This window comes from Euprymna scolopes, chromosome 3 (assembly GCF_053919585.1).
Source record: "Euprymna scolopes isolate OS-2025 chromosome 3, ASM5391958v1, whole genome shotgun sequence".
Lineage (NCBI taxonomy): Eukaryota > Metazoa > Mollusca > Cephalopoda > Sepiida > Sepiolidae > Euprymna > Euprymna scolopes.
The window spans coordinates 40,459,970-40,473,106 of record NC_136484.1 but is presented as its reverse complement, the minus strand read 5'-3'; the positions used below and the strand labels follow the sequence as shown (position 1 = coordinate 40,473,106).

General features: G+C 35.4%; 1 protein-coding gene across 1 annotated transcript in view; it reads left to right on the top strand.

The window, feature by feature from the left end:
• The window catches only part of LOC145254614 (uncharacterized), a 1,033,347-nt gene that overhangs the window by 646,022 nt on the left and 374,188 nt on the right, over positions 1-13,137 (top strand). Inside the window, exon 17 of the mRNA XM_080113229.1 lies at positions 2,258-2,532. Coding sequence (XP_079969355.1) covers positions 2,258-2,532 — 275 coding nt within the window. The remainder of the gene's footprint in view (positions 1-2,257; positions 2,533-13,137) is intronic.

Here is a 13,137-nt window from a genome sequence, read left to right as displayed (position 1 = left end):
ACACTTGTGCCCCCATGATGTAGACACTCTCGACAAACCCGACAGGCAGCTAAATCCCACCCCCACACAGTAGAGATCCCTAGATGTAAAAGATCTTTCTACTCCAGTAGTTTCTTCCCCAGAACCGCTAGACTCTGGAATTCCATTCCAGGTTCCTGCTTCCCTAACTGTACTGACATGCAGAAGTTCAAGTGCAACCGACATCTTGCTGCCCAAATCCCTACATAGTACCCCAGTAGTTGCTGCCCCTGATAGTAGCCCCCTACACCAAAGTGGCAATGTGCCTTGTTTGGGGTGAAAATGTAATTTAAAAAAAAAATAAATAAATAAATAATAATTAAATATGCTTAGTTATATAATTATGCATTTAGTTACAATTAATTTTAAATATATTTAGTCATATGATAATTTATTTAGCCACAATTAATTTAAAATATACTTGGTCATATAATAATTTATTTAGCTACAATTTATTTTAAATATACTTAGTTATGTAATCATTTATTTAGTCACAGTTAATTTAAATATACTTTGTCATATAATAATTTATTTAGCCACAATTAATTTTAAATATACTTAGTCATATAATAATTTATTTAATCACAATTAATTTTAAATATACCTAGTCATATAATAATTTGTTTAACCACAATTTATTTTAAATATACTTTGTCATATAATAATTTATTTAGCCACAATTAATTTAAAATATGCTTAGTCATATAATAATTTATTTAACCACAATTACATAATGATATAATAATATATTTAGCTGCAATTTATTTTAAATATACATATTGATATAATGATGTAGTTGCCACAATGTATTTGCTAATATGAAACAATTAAAAATAATTTCCAAAAAATAAAACGAGTGCACATTTTAAATTGAAAAGTATAATTGGATTTTTCTATCTTATGTTTAAAAATTCGCGCAAAAATTATACATTAAAACTAAAATTCTTACATTCGGAAAATCCTGGATTCTTATAACTAATATATATATATATATATATATATATATATATATATATATATATATATATATATATGGATGTATGAATTTTGGATGCTGCCTTATTCTTTGCTTCAAGACATTCCTGGAAAAACTGGGACAACTTAAGATATCAATCTCTAAAGGCAAAGACTCCTATTATTGATAGATTTTGCAAAATAAGAAGTTCATAGTAATGAAAGGTTGCACAATGAATAGCGTCACTTTTTTCTGATCTTTTTATTTATGGAAATCGCTCCACACAAGCATGAAATAACTTTGCTGTGTATTTTTTATCTAACTCAATCGTTTTCATGGATTCTTATCCAACTGTGCGGTTCTAACTGTTTATTTAACGGACTATTGTCCTAAATGTCTATCCTAACGGCCCGTGACTCATCTAGTGTTCGTGGGTGCCTGCGTGTATTACGTATAATTCACATAACATGACGACATACCTCTGCTTCTGGTCGCTTCTGGGGAATTCACCAACTGTCCTTGGGGGAGCTGAAATCTGTTTAATGTATGTTTAATGTTTGATGTATGTTTATATATATATATATATATATATATATATATATATATATATATATATATATATATATATATATATGTATATTTTATTCACTACTCAGGTATCTCATCTGGAGTGAATCTTTGTTTATGTGTTCTTCTATGTCTCCAACCTGAGGCCACCTCCTCCTTCATGAAGAGATCCGTTTTAGTCCATCTGTCTTTCTAGGCGTCTCGGACCCAACTCAACAAAACTTAACTCAGCTTACTCAAACTGGAGCACCTGTTATGTCATGTCCGGTCCCCGCTTCATACTTCCGGTGCAAACTGACCGGTCAACCAAGTTTGATCCATGTCACAATATGACCCTTTGACCATTTCCGCACCTGCATGCTTGCTGAACTTATTGTTTCCTACGATTCAATCTCTGTTGTGTACCTCGCTAGGCAGATAGATAATTAGACAGACAGACAGACAGACAGATAGGTAGATAGATAGATAGATAGATAGATAGATAGATAGATAGATAGCTGCTTTCTATCCAATGTTGTCCGGCGTTTACCTAACAACTTGATGTAAGGAGCTAAAAATGTTTTTTAATTAAACATAAAAACAGTGGTGAATAAAGCAAGGCTCTGATTATGGTTAATAACATATAATCCCCCTAACAATTTTGTTTGCTGTTTTTATCCATACGATTAGTTTGCAGAAACAACAGTGCTCATTGGCAATTTCTTTTACAATTTGCAGTTTACTGACGTGGAATTAAAAGTGAAAGGAAATACGGTACCAACAGTTTTGACCAACAACATGCACTTTTGGACATTGTCTCCACCGAAGCTACACATTATTCCGGGTCTTGTCACACAATTAATATGCCCAAAGTATCACGGTTCGTTTCAATCGACAAAATACGTTTCGTTTGACTTCAAAAAAAGCCTCCAAACCAGAACTGCTGCCCAAATACTTGCTGATGATAGCATCGAAAAGACTGATAAAGAAATTGAACAGTTACTGAAGATAAGGTGAGGAATTTAGTCCTTATTTCGACACTTCTGCATTACACAGACAGCGCCATTGTTAGGGAGTGATAACTATAATTTCTTCTTGGTCAAATAACACGGCAAATAAATAACAAACACGATTTTTTTTTTCTGAACACAAAAATATTTGAAAACAATAACAATTGTATAAAAATGTATCAATATATAATTGCAAGAACATTTATTGAAAATTTTGCATAAAAAATACAATTTTTGAATTAATGCAATATTGGCTTTTTTCCCCCCAGAAATATTTATTGAATTAAAGTATAACTGGATTTCTTCCGAACAATTTTATAATTTAAATGAACCATTTGTCGAATTAATGCAGCATTGAATTTTTTTTTTTTCAAAACATGTTTTGAATCAAAGTAAAATTCTCACTGTAACAAAACATAGCTTTAATTTTTTTTTTGTCGCAGCTGTTAAAGGATCAATAGTGTGTTATAGTTTTAATTTTGGAATTAATAAACAATTTGAACAGAAAACAGTAAAATCTCTAATTAGAAGTAGTTGCTCAATGGATATGGACGATTGCCAGTAACGGTGATGGGCATAGGAGATATATATATATATATATCACCAAGCACAGAGTTGTCTTTTCCTTGTTGGGATGATGTTTAGAGGCGAGTCATTCGTTCTTTTTTTTGCTTCTTTAATGGTGTAACAAATTAAAATATTCTAACTGCTTGCCTAATGGAATCATGCTCTTTAATATTTTATTCTTTTGCACATTACATAAGGTTTTTTTTTTGTCTTCTACCTAGAACGAAGACAGAGTTTCAAAGAAACGGTTTTAAACCCAATCAGCTCAAAGGGAAATCTATTTCTTCTTTTTAGCATTACACCCTGAACCTCCTTTATGAAACATCATATTTTGACATGTAGCCCTAAATCTATTTATTATTTTTTATAGAATTTTCCTTTTGATGGCTAACTCTAATTTTTTGTGAAAAAATACCATTTTACATATCTTTTTCACAACTGCATCTAATATCACTACACTTTCAGCTATTAGCATAACCGAGATGCTCAGCATATAACTAGTCCTGTATATCTCACAGCGGAGATTATTTGTTTCAATTTGCGTGTAGAAATATCACTGTTATTCAACACCACTGCTGGTAATTTCTAATCTAGCTCCGTGTAAATGTTGCTTGATATCCAACCTGTAGATTAAATCAGTAGAGAAATCAATACTTCTGCAATTTGAGTTTTCCAGTTTGTGGAACTACAAGTAATTCCACTTGAAACCATAAAATGTTCCTCTTTGAGGAAAAATACTTACCTGGCTGGTTTTGGAAATTTTTTATGTTGGCCTAAGGCAAAAAGTGAGAATTATTAGTCAAATCTTAACCGATGCAGAATTCCAAGTCGATCAGACATTACTTCTTACCTTCCAGGTATTAGACATTACTTCTTCTTTTCCAGCATAATCATCAAATCAAAGCAAAACGATTCTGTCTTTTTTGTCCAATCAATTTCTGTTTTCGTATTACTTGGATTTATTGGATTACTGTTCTCATCTTGAATGTTATTTTAACAACGTTTCGGTCAATGTAAGCTACAACCTTCTTCAGGTGTATCTTGTCAAACTCGGGAATGTTTCTGTCGAACTCGGGAATTTGGACGGAATTTCAAACAGAACCATTCATTTACTTCATGTGGGTAGCATGTTCTTGTTTCGTCAGCCATGACTGGATAGAAGTCCCAAGTAATTCGCAATTGTATTTTTTGGTCGCCCACACTGAGAATTGAACCTTCAATCTTCAGGAGAATATCACTTTTACAATTGATTTTTCAAAGTACTCCAACCACTGCTCCATGGGTCCAAACAATATGAATAACCATTGCTCATCTAAAAAATTCAGAAACATAAGTAGACCTAGTATAGAATTTAACACTATGTGGAAACCATTAATTATAATTAATAGGTAGTAAATGTATATATATATATGTGTGTGTGTGTGTGTGTGTGTGTGTGTGTGTGTGTGTGTGTGTGTGTACGAGGTGTGTTCCAAAAGTAATGCCTTCTATTCTTTTATTCCGTCTGAATGGATCAGGGGGGATTGCAAATTGCATTATTATGATGACTGAACTTATGCATTCATGACCGGAAAGTTTCTTTTCTCTGTAGCACATATTGAATATTGAATGTTACTTTTATAATTGATTTTTCCAGGTATTCTGACTACTGGTAGCACAGTGGTTAAAGTACTTGGAAAAATTGGAGAGAAATTATGCGAAAATATTGGAGAAAACTTGGAGAGAAAATGTACGAAATATATTTATTTTAAAAAGATAAGTTGTGAATAAATAAAATTGCAAATGATCCATCTTGGATTAGTCCAGTATTGAAGGGATGCAAATTGTTTATATTTTCGTCATCAAGTTTTCAAATATTTACCATTTATTATTCAGCCTTTGTATTATTTTTATATAATACATGGAAATTGCCAGATAGTTCTGCTAATCTATTAATTTACTAAAGGTTAATTCATTAATATTTGTTTCCACAAAGGTATTTTCCTAGAACTTAATAAAATAAAATAGATGCTAAACTATACCTTAGTATTACAATTGAGATATGTTTAAAAACATTCTGTTCTAATTTTTAGTCATGTGCAAACGACTCTATAAGTCACTCGGTCGGTCGGTCGGTCTGTTAGTCGGTTGGTCTGTCAGTCGGTCGGTCTGTCCGTAACACTTTTGTGCTTGGCCTTTTTGGTTAAGATCAAAGGTCTGTTGTTAATAGATGCTGTTCTTAGCTTTTTAAGCTTTTCTTGGCCTTTTGGCCACTGTGGCAACAGACATTTCCCATCGGCAGAGGAAAAACTTAAAACCTCTGATCGATTACAAATAGATAAAGGGGAAAGATATAAATATCCCCTCAAATTTCCCGGATGCCCCACTCCTTATAACTTTGGTCAGAACTCCAGAGGCCTGCAAGACCAACTTGTGGACAAGGCTGCAGGCTGCTGAAGGGGCATTTCTGGGAATCAAACTGGTTAAGAAAAATGACCCTTCTCTTGATGAACTGTCAAAACAATGCAAGGAAAGGGTTCCAGTGTTGGTCCATCTGTCACTCTACAGGGCCATGAAATTAATTTATCCTTTGGATGTTGGCGGCATTACGAGAGAAGGTCAGGATATGAAAAACCTGACCATCTTGAGCATGGCACATAACATCGGCGTCCTCTCCCCGGCTGACTTCGAAGCTGAGTGTGACACACCCTAAGGTAGGTACCATGGCTTTGAATTTGGCTAGTTTGAATGCGAGGGGCTTGAGATCATTGGGCCAGGTGGCTCGCCTCCAGCATGACCTCTTGTCCCTGGGAGTGGATGTGACTGCGATTCAGAAGATGCATTTCATGTTTCTTCTGCAGACTGTCAAGTGCTGGTCCAAGATTTTGAGGTTTTCTCAGCATATAGCAGCCCGTGGGGGGGGTGCTTCGGTGCTGGTTAAACATACCCTGTCAGCGACGGTCGATGTTGTTCATAGGGATGCGGTGGGCAGGCTGGTTGTGGCCGATGTTGCCGTAAAAGATTCTGTGTTTCTGGTGATCGCGGTTCATGTGCCCAGCAACGCTCATGAGAGGGTCTCATTCTTCAGTCAGCTTGACGTGTTTGTAGATTGTCGGAAGTGGGTAGTGCTAATGGGGGATTGGAACACCATCTTAGATCCCAAGATAAATAAGGTAGAAGGCGATGCTAGAGGATCGGAGAGGTACGAGTCCAGCCTGGCTGATCTGATGGCTAGATGCAGTGTGGTCGACAGGTTTCGGGTTGAGCATCTAGGGCGGGAGATGTGGACGTGGACCAATAGCATTTCCTCCTATCCAAACACTTACTTAGACAGGATGTTAGTTAGAAGAGGCGAAGTAGACTTCTTATCTTGTCCCACGTTCACTTGGCTAGGCCAAACGGACCATAAACTAGTTATGGCCCAGCTGAAGCTAGGAAATAGGCCTAAGTTAGTGGCTCACTGGAAGTTAAACACCTCCCTTCTGGAGATACAAGACTTCCAAGAGAAGGTAATAGAATTAATTCAAAAAACACTAGTGGGAGCGGTTATTGGGAGTAAGTAGTGGGTAAGTCTAAAAGCCAAAATTAGAACCTTCTCCGTCAAGTATGCCCAGCGCCTCACACTAGATAAGGCCAAGACGAAGAAGAAACTAGAGCAGAAACTAGTCCGGGCTATGGGGGGAGGGTGATAGGGTTAGTCAGGAACTATCTAAGCAGGACCTTCTGTGTGAGAATAGCAAGCATTATGAAGGTCAAGTAGTCAGAGCTAGGCTTAGAAAGATAGGCAATGAAGCAGTCAACTCCAACACTGATGCGCATCGTGAAATTTCTAGGCGTGGCTTGGACAAGTACATTGCAAAGGTAAGACATCCAGATGGATGCACCCTGGAATCGACTCGGGAGATCTGTGAGGGGTTTTGAGAACATTTCGATGAGCATTTTATGCAGCAGCCCGATCTTCCGGTCCTTGAGTTTAGTGACTATTTGGCTGACTCCCCCTGCCTTGAGGCGGCTAGAGCGGCTGGTTGTGAGGGCCGGGTGATGGAGCGGGAGGTTTTTACTGCACTGGAGCAGGTCAGCTGTGACAAATCGCCGGGACTTGATGGTCTGCCATACGAACTGTATTTGAGGCTGTCGCCCATGTTTCTGCCTCTTCTGACGGATGTATTCAGCCATTGGTTTGCTCAGGGATCCATCCCGGGGCAAGTAACCAAGGGAGTGATCACATTGCTGAGGAAAGGTGATGGGCATGGTGGGGAAGAGTTAGACGATTACAGGCCCATAACTCTGCTAAACACAGAATTTAAGATTTTGGCCAAGGTCCTGTTGAATCAGCTGCAGGTTGTTATCGGCGAGTTGGTTGAACCGGAACACTACGCTGTGAAGGGGAGATCGATTCAGAACAACTTACATTTGATATGCACGATCCTAGAGGGAGGGATAGATGACGACATAGAAGCCACGCTGATCAACATAGATCAGTCCAAAGCTTTTGATAGGGTCGACTATCGTTTCTTGACATCTGTTTTAGAGGTTTTAAACCGGACTTCTACAAGTAGATCTCCGTGATGTATCGACAGCCCACAGCCGTCGTACAAATCAACGGAAAGTGCTCGAAACCCTTTGTTATCTCTCGGTCAGTTCGTCAGGATTGTCCGCTATCGCCCCGAAGGAAATCAAAATGTGACCCAACAGTTTACGGGTACTTTAGTATTTTTAAAAACTCCAAGACAGAACGAAAACAAAATCTTAATTCGCTTAGAAATTGTTTATTCATCTGGATTTGTTTTTTCAGTGGGTGAGTGAGGAAATACAATTAATATAGAGAAAGCTTAAAGTTTTCCTGAGTCAAAGCCTTTCTTAGTTGAAAACATGAAGATTGGCAGATCTGAAGTCTCTTTGATTAGAATCAAAGAGACTTCAGATCTACCAATCTGCGTGTTTTCAACCAACCATTATATATTGGTCTGGATCTTTTACCTTGGAAGTCTTTGGTTCGTCACTAGCTCGCTTCATGGCTACTTTAGGCTACAAAGCAACTCACAACTTCGCCAAAACAAAGGAAGCCATTTGCAGAACGTTAGGCTTGCGCTAAATCGAGGCTAAGCAGTGATTGGATAGCTATTTTTAGCTCCCTGACGACACAAAAACACACGGTCGGAAAAATACCAGTTTAGCAGTGATTTGGTATATAGCATTTTTGGAAATTACTGGTATATCGGTAAATCAGTTTGGTAGGGTTAAAACATGAGTCTATGAGTTTATGATCCAGTTCAAAGGGTGCAAGCACAATATCTGTAGAATGTGTGTATTTCTTCCTGGGCTTGACTGGGAGTGGTAGGAGGACTTAATATTTAGGTGGAAAAATAGGATCTACTTCCTCTAAAGATGGTGTGATTCTGATGGTGTTGCTCCTAGGATAAAATGTAGGATTTTATTATTACCACTAAATGTGTCTAAAATGTTATTCTAAATTTACATAAGATAGTGGCTCATAGTCTACACATATTACATTTTTATGTAGCATCTGTTGTTGCAAACCTACGTCCAGAGGGGAATTTCTGCAATCAAAATATTATATATGAAGATAAAGATTTCGGTCCTCAATAAGAAAGAGCTTCCAGAGCCCTTCAGCCTCAATCATGGAGCCTCAGGGCTCTGTGGAGCTCAATTTAGTCTAGTCTGGTCTAGACTAATTACAGATCGCCACTGAATGTTGGCTTATGTATATCCTAATAAGCTACTGCAGAAGATTTCACTGTTTACAGGGATTAAAGAAGAGTATAGATTTAATTTCACACTAATTTCTCATTGTTTGAAAAAGAGAAATAAAATATTGCATTATAATGAAACAATAAAAAGCAAGAACTTTTTTTCCTCATAACTAAAAGCATCACTAAATCTAAATCATGCTCTGTTCAGAATCTTTTTTTCAAAACTCTGGTCTCTGTATAGGGATTTCTAAAATAAATATGCCGCTCTGTGTGTGAAGCTTCTCACCAAGAATTGATTTAGCTAATTATTTTCATTTAGTCTTGGAGTAGACATTTTTACTTTGATGGATGCTGATTCCAGGACAGTCGGCAATAATTGTTCGGTAGTCTACTGCGATGAGATTGGTAGAAAATTTGGACAGTGGCCAAAAAAGTATGAGGAGTAAAAGTTGCAATAAAAATAAAACTGAAGAGCCATCTTGATATGATGCTTCCTTGTATGCAGATAGGGCTTTTTCCATTGGTTCATAAGTGTATCACATGTTAGTTTGAGATAGCATTTTCATCAATCAATCAAGTGTTAGTTCAAAATAGTATTTTTGTTGCTAAAGGTTAAAAAAGAATTGGTCTGTCAAGCTTAAATTCAAGTTTTGAACAGTATCCTCGTTTGTCTGCGATGTTTAAATTCGAAATAGGATTTTTATTTGCCTGTGTTCGAAATAACATTTCTATTGGTCTCTTACATTTAAGTTTTAAATAGCGTTTATATTGGTCTGTTATGTTTTACTTTGAAATAGTATTTTCATATTTTTATCAAACGCTATTTTTTCTGGTCTGTCACACTTCAGCTTCAAATAGAATTTTCATTGCTTTGTAATGTCTGAGATATTTTTTCATAAATCTATCAAGAATTAGTTTGAAATAGTATGTTTGTCTGTTCATCACACTTAAGTTCTGAAAGCATTTTCTGTTTCTAGGTGCTTCAATTGAAAATGTCTGCTACATAAAAATATCTGTTTTTACTTTATTGTTTGATAATCCTAAGTGAATATGAATTATTAATCATAATCTTTTAACTAGTGTTGGGACGATTAATTAAAATCAAAAATCGGAAAAATTGGAACTTTTGTGGGTATCAGAATTCGTATTGGCATCAGAAAAATGTGTCCATTTTCCGATGCCAAAAATGATTAATTTAATTGTCTTTTTTATTTGATTTTCTTTAAAGCAAAATCTTTTACTGCTGGTAATACTGATAAAATAATCAATATCTATTGATTTTAAACTACCAGTAAAACTAAAATCGATATATTATCCCCCACAAGTGTATTTTTTGTTTGATAAAATATTTGCACAGTTAACATGTATTCTTTCAGGAAAAAATAACAACTTTATAATTAACTATTTAGAAATTTATAAAGAATCGGAATAAGAATTGAAAATTTAGTTTGGAATCTAGAATTGTATTGGAATCGAGAAGAATATTGGAATCATCCCATCACTACTTTTAACCAAGTCTATTTTCAGCTTTTGAATTGAGCAAAATCACACAAAGCATGAATCTGAATAGAACACACACAAATTCCCAAACAAAATCAAAAAAATATATTCTTATATTGGCTTGTTTTCAAATCTCACAATAATTGTTCTTGAATTTAAATCTCCAAAAAATCAATAATGGTTTCTCACTAAAAAAAAAAAATAATAATATTGACACTTTGTTTTAAATTAACAAATGCTTGAAAAGAAAAAAAGCTGTCTGCTGGAAGAAGTTGTATCTGCAGAGTCACTCGGTATCTTCAAATCCAGAGTAGACAAACGTTGGTGGAATCACCCGCTTAGCTTTGACTACAAATCTAGAAACGAGTGTATTGAGAGACTGTAATCTCGGGTATATAGGCCTGTGCTCCTTCTTACTGTATATATTGTATCATATTGTATTTAGTAAAAAAAAAAAGTATTTTAATGCAATATTTTAAAGAATATTGAACTTGAAAATTATATGCATAGATGACTCATTTTTTTTTTTTATTGATTTGCATAATTTCTATATTTTTCGCATATTAACAATCTGAATTAAGTCTGGCAAAATGTAATGGAACAAATAATAAACTCATCTTTTTCTTTAGTTGTTTCACAACGTTTTGCCCAACTATTCTTCTGGCTTTCGTCAGGTTGTAACCGCGGCGGATAGGAACTCTGAATCTCCTGACTGCATCCACTGCAATTACTGCCTTCCATAGTTGTTGTCGTCCCACACATGTTTTGGCCAAGTAAGCCTCTGGCCGGCTTTGGGTAGGATTGAAACCGCTATCTTCAGACAATTCTCACCTGGAACCGTAGAGATTCAAGGTCTCTATCAACTGCGAGACCAAAACGTTGTGAAACAACTAAAGAAAAAGATGAGGATAATGTTCCGCAATAAATAAAATTAATAAAACAATACCCATCTCAATAATGAATTCCAATTAAATAATACATGATACACTACCTTGATCATTGAAAGATAGAACGTTAGTCTTAAATAGCTGAACTGAGCATTAAAACATAGTAATAGCATATTATGAAATATCTAATTAATATCAGTGTAATACTGCCTGTAAAAGAATCTGATGATGTGTCTATGGAATGACGTAATAATGTTTTGGCTGATAAACCATGCAAATGCACTCATACATAGAACATTTTTACAGCATGTCTAATCTAATCGAATTATAAATCTGTTATATAAAAGGAACTTTGTGCGTATGTGTGAGTTCGTTCCTTATGGACTCCGAAATGGCTGAACCAATTTTTCTGAAATTTCACACGAATGTACTTTATGTATCTGGCAGTGTTCTTAGATAAGTTTTGCATAAGAATGCCCTCGATAAGTATCGATAATCCAAAAAATTCAATGAAAGAAAGAACAGGCGAGTTTAACAACTTATACAGCTTAACATCACAAGCGCATTTGGGAATTTTTATTAGTACACAAGCAGAAAGGCCCGGAATATAAAATCAACAGTAGGTTCTTTGATATGACAGGGCACATTGGAAATTAATTTTTTGTGTTTAAAGCACAACTGAACCATGACAATTGATTTTTTTCATTTTAAACTTAAATTCAAGCCATTATTACCGCACAAGTAAAAAGGCCAACCATATAAAATCAACGGTAGGTGTTATGAAAAGGGACAGGCCCCAGTAAGTAAGAAGGCAAACTAGATAAGTTTGAAAATGATTTTTGGAAAAGGTTAGAATCGAACCCAGTAGGCAAGTGTTAAAAGATAATAGATATTTAATCTTAGGAATGAAGAAAGATTGTTCATTCTTTTGAAAATAACTGGATATTAAATATGTCAGTCAAAAGAATGGACAATACGAGTTTAGAAATAATAATTAACAAAATAGGTTTAAAACGATACAATTCAATTTAGGAATTTTTTTTGTTTACCAGACGCGTGTAGATGTATGTGCAAGCACATGTGTAATTTGAAACGTGAGGGAATCACATTGTTCACCACGCTTCTGACGTCATCAAGAAAGGAGATTTCCAATATATGGAGACAGGGTTCGAAGTTAGGGATAGTCAGTCACAGACAGAGCCAGAGAGTTAGAGAAGAGACTCAGAGAGAGTTGGTCAGACTGGAAGTTGATGCCCTTAAGAAGCGAAGAAGGGAGGAGGAGACCACGTAATCGTAAAGGCTTGAATCCCTGACTACTATCATCAGCCAGCTAGATGAATAAAGAATCACCATGTATATTTTGTAAACCGTTTGTCTTCGTGTCGTCATTACAATAGAAAGGTAAATGCGTTTTGTCTATCATCTTGTAAACGAACTTTGTTGTATAACTCCCTCAAAGTATTATGTGTCCCATCATCAATAATGTATCTCCCCTCTATCTGTGTTAACAAGAACTGTTGCATCATATATCTCATCTCCGTATTAATAATATCATATATCTTATCTCCGTATTAATAATATCATATATCTCATCTCCGGATTAATAATATGAAGTTCCCAAAGAATTGTCACAGTTGTTGTCGTGATGGAAACAGTATATAATGTCATTAGCATCCTTTCAATATGTACACAAAACATAACATACTTCCCTTAATATGACAGGGGCGCCTTCGAAAAAAAATTTCTGTTTAGATCACAATCGAACCATGATACTTGATTTTTGCATTTTTAATTTTAATTCTAGCCATTATATATAAAAATAATTTTATAAAATCACAGAAGGTTTTTTTTCAGTACACTGTAGACTATAATATATTATGGATTATGTTACTGCAGGGAGGTATGTGAAGATTCCTCCCAGTGCACGGCAATGAGTCCCTTATTAGAGCTGGCAATCAATC